Source organism: Haemaphysalis longicornis, unplaced genomic scaffold (assembly GCF_048455015.1).
Source record: "Haemaphysalis longicornis isolate Haplotype H1 unplaced genomic scaffold, Haemaphysalis longicornis Haplotype H1 scaffold_14, whole genome shotgun sequence".
Lineage (NCBI taxonomy): Eukaryota > Metazoa > Arthropoda > Arachnida > Ixodida > Ixodidae > Haemaphysalis > Haemaphysalis longicornis.
The window spans coordinates 21,050,863-21,071,908 of record NW_027526245.1 but is presented as its reverse complement, the minus strand read 5'-3'; the positions used below and the strand labels follow the sequence as shown (position 1 = coordinate 21,071,908).

At 50.8% G+C, this 21,046-nt stretch overlaps 1 protein-coding gene across 1 annotated transcript in view; it reads left to right on the top strand.

Moving 5' to 3' along the window:
• LOC144164798 (neprilysin-1-like) overlaps positions 1 to 21,046 on the top strand; it is a 508,128-nt gene that overhangs the window by 353,207 nt on the left and 133,875 nt on the right. The window contains exon 14 of the mRNA XM_077695065.1: positions 11,209 to 11,286. Within this exon, the coding sequence (XP_077551191.1) occupies positions 11,209 to 11,286 (78 nt within the window). The remainder of the gene's footprint in view (positions 1 to 11,208; positions 11,287 to 21,046) is intronic.

Here is a 21,046-nt window from a genome sequence, read left to right as displayed (position 1 = left end):
TGCATTAGCGTATTGCCGCGACCCATATACGCGTTTGGTTATTTATTGTTTGTTTTTAATGCCCGGCCCCGCCCGGATCTGTTATTAGTGTCCCATGCGAAGCGCGTCTTCTATTCTTTATGCAGAGCATTTCTTTAACTCACGATGTTATCCGTCCGTAACTCGGCGTCCGCACCACGGCAACCGTGCCCTCTCCTCCACTCCTCCTCGCCCTCAACACGCTTGCAACAACAGGTGCAGCGCGCGATCCGGCGTTGCAAGCACCGTAGCAACAGCAGGTGCGGGCGCGTCGTGGCGTGACGGTGGCGTGATAGCGCGCTCTCTCTCCGCCTCCTCTCCCTCAACTGCGTTCGTTGGGAATATAAACCCGGGTGTCTTCTCTGCTCGTCGCGGTTGTCGCAGTTGCTAAGCACAATAATAACAGTAATACTACTACTAATAATAATATAATAATAATAATAATATTTATAAAAATAATAATAATAATAATAATAATAATAATAATAATAATAATAATAATAATACCACTTGACGTTCCCTAATACTCGTCTCGTTCTCTCTCTCCCCAATCATACCAACAACAACAACAACCCTACCACCACCATTACAACACCCATCGCCACCGCCACGCGCGTAACGCCGCTAATGCTCTGCATTTACTCGTGCCCCTCCCGCGGGGGCATGTGGCGGTCCCTTTTTATGCCGCACGGGCTATTTTATTCAGATAAGCAGAGTGTTTCGCCCTAACGCCGCTAGCCGAGAATAATCTTCTGTGATCTACAATGTTCTGGATGTGAATCGACGGTTCCAGAAACTCTCGTGCCGAAAGATAAAAACCTGCACAGCAGACGCCTCGGCATTCGATTCCGCGACGCTCGCCGACGCAAGTCACTTTGTTGACCGCTGCTTCGCCGCCTCTGTATTCTTTTGAGTTGTCAGGGGAGCACAAGTTCGCTCCAGTAAACTTGTTTCTCCTTCAAGACAACTGCGTCGTCCTTGGCTTCGTGACATCTGGTGAAGGTGCGGGGTACGCACCCTTTATGACGACCTCTGCAAGCCGCCAGCCCAGTACAACTAGAGCCAGCCTCCGACTGCAAGGATTGCCACCCGAGCTCGGTCTTCTGCCAGAAGGGCCGAAGAGAAGGAACGCTGCAACCAACACCATGGTGCAAGAACGAGCGTCGCCAATCATCCTGCAGCAGCCCCGGGAACAACCATCGTTCCGCGGATCCCCCGGAGAAGATCCTGAGGACTGGTTGGAAAAAGTGGAGCGCGTCCGCATCTTTAACAGGTGGTATGACGAAGAAACCTTCCACCATATTTTCTTCTATCTAGAAGATACGGCCCGAACGTGGTTAGAGAACCATGAAAGCTCCCTAACCAACTGGACTCACTTTAAGAACGAATTCCTCAAAACATTCGCTACCGTCGTGCGAAAAGAACGAGCCGCCCTCTTGTTGGAAACGCGCACGCAACACCACAACGAAGGGGTTGTGATCTTCGTTGAGGAGATGAAGCAACTATTTCGCCGCGCGGACCCAAATATGACGGAAGAAACGAAGCTACGCTTTTTAATGCGCGGTGTAAAGGAGGAAATGTTTGCTGGACTTGTCCGAAACCCGCCCAAAACTATCCTCGAATTCGTGACCGAAGCCACTACAATTGAGAAGGCCCTCGAAATGCGTGCTAAGCAGTACGAGCGGAACTTTGTTGGCGCGGCTGATGCGAACTACATCGACAACATGCGGATACCGGCTGAAAGCCTACGTGAGACCATCCGCGCCGTAGTGAGAGAGGAGCTGCGGAAATTTCTCCCCACGCCGCCACAGCCCCAAGTCGCTACCCTTACCGACGTGATTAGAGAAGAAGTGCAACAAGCGTTGGGAACTTCTACGCCATCTGAAGTACCCCGAGAGCCACAAGCTATGACATACTCCGCGGATGTTCGTCGGCCCCACCCTGCTCCAACACGCCGTCAAGAGGCCCCGCCCTACCACCGCTCACTGTCACCCGCCCGACCCCCGGTAGCCCGAAACCAGACGCCGAGGAAGACGGACGTATGGCGAACTCCCGATAATCGTCCTCTGTGCTACCACTGCGGAGAGGCACACCATATCTACCGTCGCTGCCCATACAAGAGACTCGGACTGCGTAGTTTCTTCGTCGACTCACCTCGCCCTCTCTCTGGCCAACGACCACGTGAGATCGACGAGTATCTATCTGAAACCAGCCGTGGCCCAGCGCGTTTCAACCGTTCACCATCGCCCTACCCATACCAATCGCCAAACCGCCGTGGCAACGCTGACTTCGCCCGTGGAAGGTCCCCCAGCCCACGCGGGGGAAACTAAAAGCAGCAACTTCTGGAGGTGAAGTTGCTCTACGGCGAAAAGCCGGAAACCCTCCAACGACGCAAGGACGCGCCGAAGATAGTGATTCACGACATGCCCTCATCCCGACGACCCGACCTAACCCTGAGGAGACTCCCGAATACGACGACAGCTATACGCCGCGACGCGTACCCGATCTGACCTAGACGTCCGCTGAGAAGACGACGACAACGACGACGCACAGTGCCCGTCCGTCAACACGCACAAGCCGAGATGCGACGCCCCGGCGCACCCGGAACTCGAGGAAGGCGGCATCCGACGTAAAGGTGTCCATCGACGGCTTTGATGTAGTCGCCCTCGTAGACACGGGAGCCGACTACTCCGTAATGAGCGGACCATTTGCGTCTAAGCTGAAGAAAGTTATGACCAGATGGGACGGCCCGCACATACGCCCAGCAGGAGGCCACCTCGTGACTCCAAGTAGAACGTGCACATCGCGCGTCACCATAGACGGCTCAACGTACCCTGCAGTGTTCGTCGTTTTGCCCAACTGCACCCGCGACGTAATTCCCGCAGTGGACATTTTGACAGACAACGGCGCAATAATTGATCTACAGACCAAGTCGATAACGTTTTCCTCCGATCACTCTCTGACGCCGGAACCGAACCCCGAACACCGTGCAGCTGTAAGGATCGCCGATGATCATGTCACCTTGCCACCCCGCGCAAGCTTGATGATCACCGTCTACTGTGAAGGTGCGGCCGACGCTATCCTGGAGAGTGACCAAAGGTTGCTTCTCGACCGCGGTGCGCCTGTCGCAAGAGGCATTGTGCGGTTAAGGCAACGCAAATCCCACGTTTTGGTCACCAATTTCACCGAGGAGTACCAGCATTTAAACAAGGGCGCTTCAATTGCATTCCTCGAAGTAACGCAACAAGCAAGTGACGTGATCGCAGTCGCCGACTTTGAACGCACACCCGAAGATACCTTCAAGTTTCCGCATTCCTTCGACGTGAATCCGGCGCTACCGCAAGAACAACGGAACAAACTATTGGCTGTGCTGCGTCGCTACCGCGAGTGTTTTTCGTCGAACTCGAAACTACGTCAGACACCTGTAGCGAAGCAACCGAATAATAACCGAAGATGGAGCCCGACCTACCCGACAGTCCCCGTACCGCGTCTCTTCCCACTAGCGGGAAGCCATCCGGACTCAAGTCGACGACATGCTCAGAGACGACATAATACAGCCATCGAAAAGTCCGAGGGCTGAGCCGGTCGTACTCGCGAAGAAAAAGGACGGCACTTTAAGTTTCTGGGTTGACTACCGGAGACTGAAAAAAATCACCAAAAATCACCTGCCACGAATCGACGACGCCCTCGACCACCTCTGCCACGCGAAGTACTTCTCATCGATGGATCTGAAGACCGGCTACGGGCAAATTGAAGTGGACGAGAGAGACCGAGAGAAGACTGCATTTATAACCCCGGACGGTCTGTACGAGTTCAAGGTGTTGCCGTTTGGGCTGTGCACGGCGCCAGCAACGCTTCAAAAAGTCATGGACACAGTGCTAGCTGGCCTGAAGTGGCACACCTGCCTCGTCTACCTTTGACGACGTTGTGGTATTCGTCCGGACTTTGGATGAACACCTTGCAAGGTTGGAGTCTGTACTCGAGGCTATTCGCTCGTCGGGGTTAACGCTGAAGCCCGAAAAGTGCCGCTTCGCTTACGAGGAACTCAAGTTTTTGGAACACGCCGTCAACGCCGCGGGAGTCCTGCCTGACCCAGCGAAAACATCAGCCATAGCGAACTTCCAAAGACAGAAAGACAAAAAAAGCGTGCGAAGATTTCTCGGACTGTGCGCATACTACCGGCGCTTCGTCGCAAGCTTCGCACGCTTCGAAGAGCCACTCACGCGCCTGACAAAAGATAGCACCCCTTTCGCCTGGGAAAACGCTCAAGAAAAAGTATTCTGCCAGCTGGAGAGAGAGAGAGAAGAAACTTTATTTAAGAGTCGTTCGTTGCGAACTCCACACTGGACGGAGGTGGTTCCCTGTTCACGGGAATCCATATGCTGCTCTCGCCGCCTGGCCCCTGGTGACCAGTAGTAGCTGATCCTCCAGGGCGGGGCTGGTCAGCAAGATCCTCCATCTCTCGTTAAAGGGTAGAGTGGGGTTGGTGGGGCGAGACTCGGGTAAGGGGGGCGGGTGCTCCGGGCTAAACTTACATTCTCCTATCATGTGCTGGAGAGTGCCTAGTTTTTTACAGATTGGGCAAGCTTCTTCGAATTGGTTTGGGAACATGCGGTTGAGTAGACGGGGGTGCGGGAAGGACTCTGTCTGGATTTGCCGGTATATAGTTTGCTGCTCCTTGGTGAGTGCTGCGTGGGGTGCTGGTAGCGTCCTCCTGTCGTGCCTGTAATAAGTGGTTATTTCCCTGTAGGTAACCAATGGTTGGTTGTTTGCCTCTGCTGTGGACGTGGCCCGGTAAGTCAGTGCTCGGGCCTGCTGGTGGGCAAACTCGTTACCCTCCACCGCAGAATGGGCCGGTACCCACACTAGTTCTACGCTTTCCTTTGGAGGTTTTTTCTCCTTGAGCACTCGGAGGGCCAACCGGGACACCCAGCCGCACTGGAAGCTTCTGTAGGCTTGCTGGGAATCCGTGACTACCTTGGTCTTGTCCGGTAGAGTAAGGGCCAGAGCAATCGCCAGCTCCTCAGCCTCTTCAGTGCTCTGAACTACAGCGGATGCACACGTCAGCAGCTCTTTCGTGGTTGTCACCGTTGCTGTTGACCGGTTCGTACCGTCATTCATGGAGGCGTCCGTGAAGATAGCCCCTTCTTCTTTTGCCAGAAGCCTGTTGAGAGCACGAGCTCTTGCCTCCCGCCTGCCGCCATGGTACGCTGGGTTCATGTTCTTGGGGATGGGCTTGGATTTGATGGCTTCCAGCCATTCATCTGGCAGCTGGTCTCTGTCCTCAGATAGCGTCGCCTTCCAGCCGATTTTCTGCAAGAGCTGGAACAACGCCTGCAAAACCCGCCCGTGCTCGCTCATTTCGACGAAAAGGCCGAAACGGAAATGCACATGGACGCCAGCGATATAGGTTTGGGGGCCGTCCTCGTCCAAAAGCAAAGCTGGTGCGAAAAGGTAATCGCCTATGCAAGCCGTGGTCTGTCGAAGGAGGAGAAAAACTACTCTGACTCCGAAAAAGAGTGCCTGGCAATCACATGGGCTATTTCAAAATTTCGCCCATACGTGTATGGTAGACCGTTCAAGGTTGTGACGGACCACCATGCGCTGTGTTGGCTCGCCAATTTGAAGGACCCCTCTGCCCGTCTTGGGCGGTGGAGTTTGCGCCTGCAAGAGTTCGACGTTACAATCGTCTACAAATCCGGCAGGAAACACTCCGACGCCGACTTCCTGTTCCGCACCCCTGTCGACCCACCACCAGAAGACTCCGATGAAGACAGCGCGTTCTTCGGGGTTGTTACGGAGGGCGACCTAGCCGCCCAGCAGCGTGCCGACCCCGACTTGCGCGTAATGATCGAGTACCTCGAAGGACGAAACGTCGCCGTGCCTAGAGCGTTCAAGCGGATCTTACCAGCATTCAGCCTCAAAAACTCCGTCCTCGTGAAGAAGAATTTCAGCCCCGGAACGGGAACGAATTATCTACTTGTCATCCCCGCAGACCTTCGTGACGAAATTTCGGAAGCGTCCCACGACGACCCGTCTTCCGGACATCTCGGCACCGCTCGCACTATTGCAAAAATTTAGGCAAAGAACGTCTGCCCCCCCACCCCTTACATCCGACGTCACCCACTACGTTCGGACTTGTCATGACTGCCAGCGACGAAAATCGCCGTTGACAAGACCCGCCGGATTTCTGCAACCGATCGCCGTCCCGTAGAGGCCCTTTCAACAGATTGGAATGGACCTTCTAGGCCAGTTCCCTACGTCACGATCAGAGAACAAGTGGATTGTGGTAGCGACAGACTACATGACGCGGTGCACAGAGACCGCCGCTCTTCTGAGGGGGACTGCACAAGAAGTCGCCAAGTTCTTTATAAACCAAGTTGTGCTGCGACATGGAGCCCCTGAAGTCCTAATCACGGACCGCGGAACGCCCTTTAAGAACAACGACGTACCACCCCCAAACGAACGGCCTAACGGAACGTCTGAACAAGACGATTGCGGATATGTGCTCCATGTACGTCGACGTTGAACATAAGATTTGGGACGAAGTCCTCCCGTATGTCACGTTTGCGTAGAAAACAGCGACGCAGGAAACTACGCAGATGACACCATTCGAACATGTCTACGGAAGACGGCCGACTACGATGCTCGCCGCCATGCTTCCGCATGTAGAAGACGACGACCTCAACGCCGACGTCCAAGGATACCTTCAACGTGCGGAGGAGGCCCGCCAGCTCGCTCGAGTTCGTACAACGGACCAGCAGCTGGTGGATGCCGGCCGCTACAACCTCCGACGCCGAGACGCCGAGTACCAACCAGGGATTTGGAGTCCAGTGTGGATTTGGACTCCCATTCGACGACGCGGACTCAGTGAAAAGCTTCTGCGGCGGTATTTCGGACCCTACCAGATTCTACGACGTGTTGTCCAATTAACCTACGAAGTGATCCCCAGTGGTGATTCCGGCACATCACGACGACGCACGCGACCTGAAGTCGTCCACGTGGTGCGCCTCAAACCACACTTCGCAAGATGACGAACTTTTTTGTGTTTGTTTTGTTGTTGCTATTTGTTCGGACTGTCGTTTTATTTTAGCATCGGGTCGATGCACTCTTAGAGGGGGGGGGTAATGCCGCGAACCATATACGGGTTTGGTTATTTATTGTTTGTTTTTAATGCCCGGCCGCGCCCGGATCTGTTATCTGTGCCCCATGCGAAGCGCGTGTTCCAGTCTTTATTTTTATGCCGCACGGGCTATCTCATTCAGATAAGCAGAGTGTTTCGCCCTAACGCCGCTAGCCCAGAATAATCTTCTGTGATCTACAATGTTCTGGATGTGAATCGACGGTTCCAGAAACTCTCGCGCCGAAAGATAAAAGAAAGGTCCCATCTCCCCACGAGGGGGACTCGAGTAAATGCGTCGCATAGGGGGTGGGTGTATTGCGTTAACGTTTAGTGTTTGGGGAGTTGGTGGTAGTGAATGCGTTGTATCAGCAGCTTCTTGACGTAGTTTGAATGAGTCAAGGATGTAAGGCGCGTTCGTAGCCTTCCATTCTGAGTCGGCTTTGTGGCGCAGTGGGTAGAGCACCATGTATCTTGCGTTCCGCCCGCAGGGTCGTGGGATCGAAACCAGGCGCCGGTAAGTATTAATTTTTTATATAGTGTAGGGGGAGGGGTTCGGACCTGTTGTTGAGAGCGAGGAGGGTAGCGTGGTGCGGGAGAGGAGGAGTGGGAGAGAGGGCGCACCTGGAACGGCTGTTGCGGACGCCGAGGCACGCCAACGCCGGGTGACATCGTGAGTTAAAGAAATGCTTTGCATTTAAAAGCCTGCTCAGCAGACGCCGCGGCATTCGGTTCTGCGACGCTCGCCGACGCAAGTCACTTTGTTGACCGCTGCTTCGCCGCCTCTGTATTCTTTTGAGTTGTTAGGGGAGCACAAGTTCGCTCCAATAAACTTGTTTCTCCTTCAAGACAACTGCGTCGTCCTTGGCTTCGTGACAGTATGAAGCCTTTCGTACTCATTCGTTTATTCAACATTTCGGTTATTGAGGACCGCTGGAGGACCGTTAGTTGACTATGTAGGGCAAGTAACTAAGACGACCCTTTGGCATGCAGATGTTCGCCCAGAATGCGCAGTTCAGCATTAGGTTATTCAACTAGTAATTGTTAGTACTGAAAAATTTTTTTACCTGAGAAGGGTACTTCTATTTAGAAGAAGAAGAAGTGAAGTGTGCTGCGCAAGGGGAGAGAGTTCATCACTATACGAAACTGGCCTGGTCGGCCGCTATTGTTAGCCTTAGTGAAGTTGGATTTATTGAAAGGGAAATCACGCCAACATACTAAGCCTTTTATAAATGCCTGCGTTAGACGGTTTGACAGCGCAATCAGAAAAAGATCGTGCGACAGCAGCGTACATGTCCCTTCAAAAATCATTGTGAAGTGCCCCATTATGAGTGTGTGCTGCTCTGCGTGCGTGCGTGCTAGGCTTCAGAGTACGCGTGAAGAATTAAAAAAATGCACATGGGCTTAACACGTTGAAGGCCCACCTAGGCTATGAGGCCCACCGTAGTGGAGTGTTTAGGAATAATTCAGACCACCCTAGTGTCATCACATGCGCGAAAAGCTCGAAACGCGAGCGTTTTCCTTTAAGTCTGCGTCAGAAGAAAGGGCGCCGCGGCAAGGGATCGAACACGCGTCTTTGCGCCCTGGACCACAGCGCCGTAGCCACTGAGCCACCACGGAGAATACATACAGGATAGAGAGTAAGTGCGCGGGTACAAATTTAGGGTGCTCGACGCTCTTCGTGCTCGCCCTCTGTTTGATTCATCGGCTTATTTCTTCGTGCATGCCTCAGCCGCGTCAGTAGGAACGCGCGCTGTATCAACACACATTCTTGTTCCCAAAGCGTTCTCCAATACCCCGCTAAGGGTGGGCTGCATTTTGCTAGTTTGCTAGTGCAATGCCGCCTGTGTTAATGCCGGCGGCGCTGGCTAGTGCCATGGACTATGCCCATGCATAGGGCCTAAAGGATTAGGTCTTTGAGATCTTAAGCCGTTAACCTGTATTGTTAGCTTGAAGTACATTGAGTATAATTAGGTAGCTCATCTGGGTGTTCTCCTCCATTTGCGGCAGAAGTCAGTTATAAACTGAAAAATATCTTGCCTTTGGACACGGAAACGCCGATTTCAGAATTTTTGCGCAAAGTGAGCCTTGTAGGAAGTCTTTATAGGGCGGCTTTATCTATGCCTTGAGTCACATAGGCCTCAGTGGTCCCGGATTAGCGTTAATAGCTTTTCTCTTTCTGATCTTGCAATTTCACAATACGCGGAGCATGTGCTGCCAGAAGAGGTTGTTTCGAGGGTCAAGCACCTTCGGCCTGGTCAGCAGGATTTTCACGGCGCTTTTTCCGAAGTTAGAAGCCAGATAAGTACCGATCAACCCGCAGTCCAAGATCAGCTGCTCAACGTGCACCAGAGCACCCCTCGGGTACCTCTGGGAATAGGTACCCCACTTTCACACAGCCATGTAGCCACCCATCGTCTTACCTATTTCAGGGGCTCTAGTGGCAGATCAGAAGCTGGGTCAGAGCTTCACAGAGGGTCAGAGGTACGCATAGACGGCAGAGCACGTGAGGGAAGCGAAGAAAGGAAAGAGGAACCCGGTGTGGCGTATCGTTGCACGGTACGCCGGCATGGCCGTGGACAGAGAAGTCGTTGATTTTTACAGCTTGACGAACGATGAACTTGACCTTTGCGACTCATGTGACCATCAATGTAACTTTCCGCTGGCGAGTTTGGAAATCTTTATTACGCATACATTGCTTCTGTCGACTTGGAAATAATGAGGAAATCTGGTGTTGGAATCCCCGGGATTGCGGCGTCGTAGAGCGCCTGCTGGGCTGTCACTACTATAACCCCAACCTCAGACTGAACGGTGCCTAGCCTCCGTGTGAGCTAGGTGCTGGAGACCGTACCCATGGCTCGGGAAACAGTCCGAAATGGCCCGGGCCCAGGTTTCTTGCTGCGTTGGAGTAATACCGACGAACGCCTGTGCCGACGGCGACAGCTGACATTTTGTAAGGCGTTGCTGTGGAACGGTGGCGAGAAGTATCTGTTGCCAGCTCAGGGCAGCGTTGGTTTGCTGAGAATTAGATTTGGTGTTAGTAACCTTTCACTTGGCCACTCTTCGTGCTAATCTATCAGTGGACGTCCATTCAACCACTGCCTTAATTTAGGTAGTGATGTGGGATCTACGGGCCCATCCCTAAATGGAGTAGGAACTAGAAACCCGAGAATGGCACGCTATGACATCGACTGTAACAGGTGGCAGTGCTTCCCAACATGCTAACTAAATGCAACCTTTTTTAACAAAAAGGGTGTAAAACTGTTGTCCCATGGGGCACACCTTAAAATGTTTTTGGCTAAAAGAGGGTGTGAGTATTAAAAAAGGGGATGAAGAAAACGGCGCGTGGCAATGAGGATCGGGTGAGCACGCAGCGTAACATGCAGACCCAATAACCCCACACAAGTCACCCTTGGACCACAAATCAATTCAACTGAAAACCAATGGCACGCATGGGGAGCGCGATTACATACTTACTTAGCTTAAAATTCCACCTGGTCTCCTTGGGTTTATAGCCAGCAGACGAAAGCCCCCTGATAAAGTCGGTGGGCGTGTCGAAAACATCACATATTTTAACGCTAATTTCGTAATTAAGCATTTCACTGTGAGCATATACATGTCAGCAAAGGGATTTGCAGCACATGTTTTATCTTGAGATGGGTATTATGTTCAGTAAGTCTAACCTGAATTACGTTTGTGTTTGATGCCGAGGTGTCTGAGTCAGCACACCAATATTTTGCTCTGATGCTAAAGTGTGCCACATTCCTGAAACCTTTTCTTCAAACATTTCAAAGCATAATCAACATTCAATTGCCCTTGTCCCTTCAATACGTTGTTTTTATATTATATCACCCATGTGCCGTCATACGTCTTTCTACGAACCTTTTTTGTTGATAAATTTGCTACTCTGTTGGCGCTTTCTGCACGTGCACACAAGAAGTGAATGCTACCACTAGGCGCCTGCTTGAAATATTGACTGAGAAATTCAACACGATAAAATTTATGCGTAACTCGTTTAAGGGGGTTCGTACTAAACTTCTTTTATTTATATGACATTTTTACTCTTCCAGCTGGAAAAAATGAGATCGATGATTGGATATCCTGAATGGCTTTTGAATGCATCAGTTCTTGAGCGCCAGTATCGATTTGTGAGTACTGCCAATTCGGTGAAATTTGTGCATCCCACTTTCGAACGACCCTCTCAGGTACAATTAAACATGGGTAATACCGAAGCTTAGTAGAATACGTTCACACGTGACAAGAAATGCAGCGCAGTTTGTTTAAAAGGAGTGAACCAGAACAGTAAGTCTAGGGAATTAGACGAGTTAAAGTAGGGACATTAAAGGACATTAGGGATGAACATTAAAGTAGCGAATTAGACGAGTTCGTGTAAGTTTATATCGTACAACAGCGCGAACACACTCAGACGGATGGAATGATCGCGGTGTGCCTACACCCAACGAAACTACATAACTCATCAGCGAGCGACGTCAGCAGCCGTTTAGTAATGTGGCGGCCATGTCCACATCCAGGTGCCTCACAAAATGTTTCTGCGTGTTGTCAAAACAATAGCTAGTTAACGAGAAAGATTTGGACTGTCTGTCTGTCTGTCTGTCTGCCTGTCTGTCTGTCTGTATGTCGTTTGTCTGTCTGTCTGTCTGTCTGTCTGTCTGTCTGTCCGTCCGTCCGTCCATCCGTCCGTCCGTTCGTCCGTCTCTCGGTTCAACCGCACGGCAGATTGTAAAGGAATTTTTGGACGAAACTTTTATATGTAAGAGACAAAATCATACCAAACTAATAAATTTGCTAGGGTACTTCATACTTGTCAACATTATTAAGCAAAAAAACATTTGATGTATCTAAAGCAAAACAAGTGCACAACTGATACTAGCAGTGTTATTTTTACTGAACCGTGGGGTTTATTTTTGTGGTAGCAAATAAAACAGCCTTTAAAAACAATGCTTTAACACCAAGATATAAAAACGGCTGCGCTCGAGCGTCGACCGTGATGTGGCACCCAAGCGAAACCGCATTAATGGACCCCAAAAGATGGCACGCGAGCAGCGCGACGCGGGAAAATTGAATAGAATTTAGCAACTCTCCATTCAGTTATGGGAGAAGCAAGGTGGGAGGTGAGGAGCTTGAGAGGTGAGTGGGGGAGAGAGAAGTTTTGTGGAGGATTGCGGAAGACTTCAGCCTTTTGACTACATTTTGAGCGAAGCAAGCCAATCTGCGGCCAATTTTCGCCGTTGGCTTTTTCTAATCAAAGACACGCCAAAGGGCACCGCTATAAAAGCAGGTTCTTCCTTTGAACACGAAATAGCGTCAATCCATATACTTTGCTTGGGAAAATAAGTTGCCGCTCAACATTACGGTGCTGGTACTCTTTCGATAACTTATTAGTGAACGACACCAATTCTTGTAAATTGTGTTAGACACAGCGCTCGAACTTGCGTTGCAGTGTAAGGCACGCATGCTTCTTCCACCTTTCAAGCTGTGCACGTAGTACAGGCCGCGTTCTGTACAAGGCGGCATTTTGAAGCAGCCGATGGGAAATAAAAGAGTATTGTATAAGCAGAAAGTCGATTTAGTTACAGACGCACGCACGTCATCAAACGTCAGTGCCACGCACATCCGTGTCAAAGAAACTACGATGGCTCTGTTACGCACGCTCTTTAATACCTTCAGCGTATACATCTTCAATAACACATATATTATGATCCCAGGACCAAGTTTGTTATGGTAATTTCTTGCCTTCGTTGCGTTTAACAATAGAGACTGCATACAAGAAATAATGGAAGAACGAACTACAACAGCAACTATGGCTCGCTCGTGCAATTTTATGTCCTCTTACAGTTGCTGTACGTTTCCAGAGTACTCTCCTACACACCTCTCTAAGCCATTTCCTGTTTAGCAGTTCTAAAAGTGTTATGTTCCAAAATAGCGGAATTAAAGCTGACCCCTGCGGAGAACGTGAATTAAGGTCTAATAGAATTCCTGATTTCCCCGTGTTATAAGTAATTTGTCTATTGTGAGATGCTGTGACTATGCTTTCAATAGTTTGGGTTATGTTACTGGTGCTTCTTCATAGTTACTCGACTATCATCAGTGCTAGCCCCGATGGGCTAGGCACCATCATCACCTGCACATAACCATCATCGTCGCTTGGGTGTTTCCTTCACCGAAGGGCTAGAATAAACAGCCACGCCAAATTCCGTCTCTCAAATTGTGAAGGGTGCATTTCGAACCGGCGGACTACCTCTCTAATCCCTTCCCTGGAGCTCCGTTCGGGTCGTCGCTTAGCGCAAGAAGTCATGTCAATGACAGCCGAACCTGCCAGCTGTACGGCTCCGGCCGCCGTCCCACCGCACTTCACCATCCACAAGAGGGATCCACCAATGTTCACTGGCCTTCGTGGTGAAGACGTTGAGGAGTGGCTTGAAAGCGATGCACCAGTCAGCGCTTTTAACAAGTGGGACGATCACTCGAAGCTACAAAATGTCGAATTTTCTCTTTCTGAGGTGGCCAAGACATGGTTTTTAAACAACGACCTCCGTATCACTGACTGGTCCGATTTCACCACGCAGCTGCACCAGATTTTTGGCTCTTCCGCCACCCGCTCCGACATAGGGAAAAAGAAGCTGCAAAGGCGAGTCCAACACTCTTGTGAGATATACACGTCATAGATTGAAGATGTTGTGGCCATGGGAAGATGGTCAACAAAGACATGACGGATGCTCATTGTGGACGCCACATCTTGAAAGCGATTGGCCAGGTCGCCTCTACTGCATCTGTCCTTTCAAAATCCAACAACCGTTTCAGATGTGAGAACGACGGGTCAACGCCTAGACGACCTTCGATCCATCCGTCTACAACAGGATACCGTGACCGGGAAGAGCTTGAAGGCCGTACCTCTGTGTATCCTTCTGCCACCACTCACTACTGGGCCGCACCGAATCTGCGAGGCATCATTAGAGGAGCTCGCTGCGTCTACTCACGGAAGGACGCTCCCCGATCTTATGGCTCCTCCTGTCACGCAGTACTATTCTGGAGTAGCTGGGAGGCTGCCTCTACCCGTGGCAGCGGTTCCCGCCCAACCAGTGCCTGGTTATGTGGCAGCGCTCAACTCGGGTCCTGGACCGCAGCTTTAATGGAACATGGAGACCGCAGCTCACTGAGCACTCTTTCTACTGGCCGGTGTGTTTCTGCTGCGGAATTCAAGGGCACATTTCCCGGTTCTGTGCGAGGCGTTTAATTGATGAGCGACGTGGTCACGACACGTATGAACGCGACAGGAAGAAACCCTCGTTACGCCTACCGACAGAGGAGTTACCCATCTCCGCCAGGCCGTTCCTATCCTACTGCCACTTCTCCTGGGTCACCAAAGAATTCTCTTGAATCGGGACGTCGCTCCCCATTACCACTTCGACGATCTGTATCTCCGTTTCGCCCTCGCGTGCATGCCCTCACACACCTCTCGGAAAACTAAGCCATGCAGTTTGTGGAAAGTAAATTGGATCTATCGGGACCATAACAACCCCAGAACACCCGTCCAATATGTTGCAGCACCGGTTGAAGGTAGCGATATCGAAGGTTTGTGAACACTGGTGCAAGTACATTCGAGCCTACATATAACGGCCCCACTTAAAATGAACTTTCGGTGAAAACAAACCAAACGCGGGTGACCATCAAAATATAGGGTATTTCAGTGGCATAAAATTTCTCTGACAACGAACGTGCTTGAGCTCTGCCAATCGGTTTCCGTGAACCGCCGGAGACGCGATGAGGGTTGAAATGACGGCCTCTGCCCAGCTCTGCCAGCGCATGTCGCTTTCCGGAACCACCTCACAGGCAGAATGGGCAAATCGGGATTTCCCTCACTTCTGCTCAGGCAAAGGCTGCGCATGATCATGATGATGATTTTGGGTTTAATGGCGCAAGGCCGACAAAGGCAAAGAGCGCCATGACAATAATGAAAGAGATGAGACAGATTTGTAAAGGCGGCACTAGTTTAAAATTTTCCCGCATTTCCCCGAGGGGAAGAATGTGAAAGTGCGAATCCAGGAGTTGAATGTGCGCGGTTCGGTAATGTTCGCGAAAGATAGATCACACACACACACACACAACTACAAAGAAAGAAAGATGCATTTATTCACAGACACCTATTTGTGTTGTCGTTGTACTTGATTGCTAGAGCGGATCTCAGCTTTGCAATTTCGTGTCAGTACTCCTTTAAGCGGGTGCATTAGCCCTTCTCACGCCCGGTTCCTGGCCAATCCCCCACGTGGGTATGTGCCATGCACAGACATTTATTTGTGTTGTCGTACTTGATTGCTAGAGCGGATCTCAGCTTTGAAATTTCGTGTCAGTACTCCTTTAAGCGGGTGCATTAGCCCTTGTCACGCCGGGTTCCTGGCCAATCCCCCACGTGGGTATGTGCCATGTCAGCGGCCAGGCAGCGCGCGCCCATCTCCCCCCGTTGCCATGGAAGACGAGGAGATTCCTGGCCAATCTCCCACGTGGGTATGTTCCATCTCCCCCCGTTGCCAAGGAAGACGAGGAGCGCGCGCACCCGCAGCTGTTGCTATGTGGACGGACGGCGGTCAACGGAATTCAGGGTCGCTTATAAAGTGCATTCGCACTTAAAAAACTTTACTCAGAGGGTTGGTGTATAGGGCCTTAATTAAAGCATAGTGAGTATACTAAGATAAATGGTGTATAGGGTCATATTAAAACAGTGAGTGCAAGCGCCTAAGGTGTAAAGTCTCAGGTTCCACAACTGTTTTAAAACACATAATGAACACAGGTGAGGTTATGGTCTATATGATATGTATTTTAAAAAGTCTACATCTGCTAGGTAACTAAAAACGTTTTTGTATGGCAACATTGGATGGTCTGATAAAAATAGTGAAGGGTGCAAGGGAACGTTATATGTGTAAGCTTCATTAAAATGACGTTTCCTTTCAATGATGCACATGTCACACTCAATAAGCATATGAAGAACAGAAAGCTGACCCCCACATCGATGGCACTGTGGCTTGTTTGCGTCTGTTAAGAGGTATGAGTGTGTGATGTGTGTGTTGCCAATTCTTAATCTGCATAATGCTACCCCTACAAATCTGTCATGTTTTTCAGCAGAAGACTTTCCTATTGTGCGTTTAACGATATGTAGTTTATTCTCTACTTCTCTGTCCCATTGATGCTGCCAGTGGTCCCGCAGCTTCCTTCTTACAAAAGGTTTGAGATCTTGATATGGGACCTCGTTTATGTCTATGCTGCTTCGAAGGGCGGCAGCTGCAGCACTACGGTCAGCAGCTTCATTTCCAGCAATGCCGCAGTGGCCAGGAACCCAGCAGACTGTGATAACGAGTTTCAGGCCATAAGCTGAGTAGAGAGCTCTTAAAACACAATTAGAAGTGGGGTTTCTACTGACCTTCCGAGATGAAAGATTTGAGACGACACTCAGAGAGTCCGTGTATATAACTGAGTTCTTAATTTTGTTTTGAAGAATGTGGTTTAAAGCCAGTAGTATACCGTACGCCTCTGCAGTGAATATACTTGTGTTCGTGTTCATTGTTTTGGACACATTAAGTAGGGGGCCATTTGCAGTACAGCATACGGCTGTGGTAGTTTTTGAGGCATCTGTGTAAAATTCAGCTGCCTTGTATTTGTCTTGGAGGAGCAGAAAATGCTGAGTGATGACAAAGTTTGGTACATTTTTCTTGTGTATTTCTCCAAAGGACATGTCACAGTGAATTGGGAAAGTGTCACACGGAGCGACAAAATCATAAACTGAGGTACAGTAGACATCAGTGAGAGGAACTTGGAACTCGCTGACGAGGTGTGAAACTGCCAGCGGGAAAGGTGGAGCTATGGATGGTCGGTTTTCAAAGAGATGATCAGTTGTGTTATTTTTCATTATGGTATTCAGAGGGTGTTCCTTCAAAGAAGTCATCTTTGCAGCATACATCAGAGCAGTGTAGGCGCGCTGGTACCCTAGAGACCACTGGTTTGATTCGACTTGAAGGGATGGAATAGGACTTGTTCGATATGCCCCTGAGGCCAAGCGAAGCCCCAAGTTGTATACTGGGTCCAACATTTTGAGTGCTGTTTTGGTTGCAGACTGGTATACAATGCAGGCGTAGTCTATTCTTGACCTAACAACACTATTAAAAAGTGCTAGCAGACATTTTGTATCCGTACCCCAGGACTGATGAGATAGTACCTTTAAAATGTTCGTTGTTTTCAGGCATTTTACTTTTAGTAATTTAATGTGTGGTATGAATGTGAGCTTGTGGTCGAGCAAAATACCTAGAAACCTGTGTTCCTTTTTCACTGGTATGGGCTGACCTCCTAACGTGATACAAGGAAGAGGTTGTACACCACGTATCCTAGAAAAGACAACAGCACTTTTATCAGCGTTAAACTTAAAACCATTTCTTTCAGCCCATGTAACCAGCCTGTTGACGCTTAATTGGATTTGACGTTCACATATCGACAGATTACAGGATTTAAAGCTGACTTGGATATCGTCAACGTAGGCAGAGTATGAAACAGTCCGAGGCAGCACAGTTTTAAGAGAACTCATTTTAACAATGAACAGTGCACAGCTCAGCACTCCTCCCTGGGGTACGCCATTTTCTTGAACAAATGTTCTAGACAGGGCAGTCCCCACACGGACACGAAATGTGCGATCAGACAAATAGTGTTGAATAACATTGAGTATATTGCCACTAAGGCCAAACGACTGCAAGTCCAATAGAATGCCATATCGCCACGTTCTATCGTAGGCTTTCTCCATATCAAAGAATACAGAGAACCAGTGCTGTTTATGGGCAAAAGCGTCTTTAACATACGATTCAAACGCAACCAGAAGCTTGTTCTGGTTGGGACTTTCTTTCATCTATTTCCGATAATATTTTTGCCGCACTCATCGTATTAGCATCACAGATGTTCATCACTAAGCTCTTCCGGAAAAAAGTACGCATCGTCTGGTGCTAAGTGCCGACCACGTCGTGACCGCGCGTCAAGAGCACATCCTTTCAGTTTTTACTTACGCAATCGTTCACGACGATGTGCTGGTCATCCCGTGCAGCAGTATCCTTTTCCAAGGTCTTGCTGTAGCCGCTTGTATGGGGCGCATTTTCCCGGCGGCGCGCCCTTATACCTGTAGATTATGCTACTTCAGAAGTGGTTCTACTCCTGCAAGGTTGTACGATTGCTTCTGTTGCCGACGACGAGGTGTATATCCTGCTGTCTGATACTCTCTTCCCTACACGTGTGGCTTCCGCAGTGAATTTCCCCACGTCGTCTCTTCCGGCCACCATCAGAACGGACTTTCCCCATCACTGAAATCCTCAGTACTGGAACTTTTACACAAGCACCGTGCCTCGACCGACACCCACTCAAGGTTTCTTCCTCCAACCCCTGCAGCTACTCATCGCATCGAAACTGAGAGAGAAAGAGAGAGAGAACACCTTTATTGGCCGGCTAGAAGTTAATCAGGGGTACCAGCCTCCTAAAGGGGAGGCAGCGCCCTCGATTGCTGGCGTTGGAGAGCCTCCAGAGCAAACTGGAGGGCCCTTCGTTGGGAGTCAAAGTCTTCCTTGCACACCGCACGAGCAAGGTCAGGAGGAAGCACATCCGTGGGTTCCGGGGTCACTGAGCATGCCCATAGCATGGGCGCCATAGTAGCGCGATTAACACCACATAGCACACACACACGTCACTGGGTTGTAGTTCAGGATGGACTTGTTTGGCCCACACCGGGGTCCACGTCGCGCGCACTTGTAGTTGTCTGAGGATCACTGCATCTTGCCTAGAGAGGTTGGAGTGGGGACCTGGATACTGTCTTCTGGTTTCTCTGAACCATCTCAGCACCTCTCCGTAGCCTATGTGTTAACCGGGGTGAAGTCTTCACCGTCGCTGTCGTAGGTTTCCGCAGGAGGGGGAGCCGGACAGGCGTTGCGTCTAGTGAGCGCGCTCGCCATCCGGTCCGCGTCCTCATTGCGGTTCGCTTCGGGTCCTACCATACCCATGTAGGCTGGGAACCATTTGATGCACACGTTCGTCGATGATGGTCTTAGGGCCCCGCCCACCCTCACTACACTCGGGTGTACTTTGTTCTCGGCGAAGCGCAGGACTGCAGCCCGCGAGTCACTGAGGATGGTAGTGCACTTGGTGTTCGGTGGTAGATACCACGATGCTGCCGGCCGTGTGGAGCTCGCCAGTGGTGGCGGCGATGACGGTGGTCGCTTAGGTGTTCTTGCGGTCCGGGTACCTAGCCACGTCGACGTAGAAGGCCCCGGTGTTGGTGAAATGAGTGGCCGTAAGCGCTCAGGCTCTGGCGAGCCTTCGTTCGTGATTCTCTTCTGGGTTCATGTGGCGGGGGAGGGGGGCGACCTGCAACTGTCGGAGTATCTCCCGCGGAAGCGGCAGCCAGTCCCTACCCTCCTGCAGCCTCGATTGCTACCCTATCCTCTTCAGTATTGCCCGGCCTGTTCTAGTTTGTGCGAGACGCATGAGCCGTGCTGTCTGTTGAGCTTCGACGATCTCACCTAGTGTGTTGTGGACGCCTAACCCTAGTAGCCGCTCGGTGTTGGTGTGATTATAGAGACCAAGTGCAGCTTTGTGCGCTTTGCGAATGAGTGCCTCTAATTTTCTGCGTTCTAGGTCGCTCCAATCATGGAAAGCTGCGACATAGGCCAGGTGGCTGATGACAAAGGATTGGACAAGCTTGAGCAGGTTGTGCTCTCTCATCCCGGCATACTTGCTTGAAATCTTCTTGATGGGACTGATGGCTCTTGAGACTTTGGAGTCCAATAGCTTTACTGTGTGACCGTTGTAACGAAGTTCCCTTATGTGGAGACCCAGAACATGTAGCGTGTGGACGCGTGGTATGGTAGTGCCGTCCTTTGCGCGGAGCTGTATGTCAGGCATGTGAGCGGCTCTGAACTTGCGACGCGGCAGTAGCAGAAGTAGCTCTGACTTGGCCGGAGAGCATTGGAGACCCGTGTCTTGTAGGTGCTCTTCAACCACGTCGATGGCTTGTTGCAGGGACGCCTCAATCTCGCCGTCACTGCCACCGGCCATCTAGAGAGTGATATCGCCTGCGTATATGGTGTGTTTGACCTTCGGGAGGGCACGTAGGCGTTCGGCCATTCCAATCATGACCAGGTTGAACAGTGTCGGCGAGATCACGGCCCCCTGCGGTGTGGCCGTACTCCCCAGTTTCTTGGTTGGTAGTTCCAGATCCGCTTCCACGATGGTGGTGGTGTGGTCGGTTAGGAAGTCTTTGATATAATGGAACGTGCGTTCTCCCATGTTGAGGCGCGATACTTGTTGTAAGATTGCCGACTGGTGGATGTTGTCAAACGCACTCTTCAGGTCGAGGCCAAGTATCGCACGGTTATCCATTGAGCTTGTGGTCGTGGATGGTGTGTCAATGACTTCATGTTTGATGAGGAGCATGGCATCTTGAGTGCTCAGTCCCACCTGGAAGCCTAGCATGGTGTCCGGGTAGAGGTCGTTCTCTTCAAAATAATCTTGCCATCGGTTGAGCAGCACGTGTTCGAGGACTTTCCCGACACAGGGTGTTAGTGATATCGGACGAAGGTTCTCCATACTCGGTGGTTTGCCTGGCTTTGGGATAAGGACCGTTCGTGCCTCCTTCCACTTCGGGGGAAGCGTGCCACTGTGCCAGCGTTCGTTGAAGAACTTGGCCAGCGCCGTAATTGCCCGGCCGCTGAAGTTGCGGAGCGCCTTGTTTGAGACTCCGTCGGGTCCTGCCGCAGACTTGCTGTTGATCGTTTGGAGTACTGCCCATACCTCTCATTCCTCAATGTCTGCGTCGAGCTTGGGTATGGCATCCCCCGTGTAGCTCGAAAGAGGAGAGGGTGGCGTTGCTGG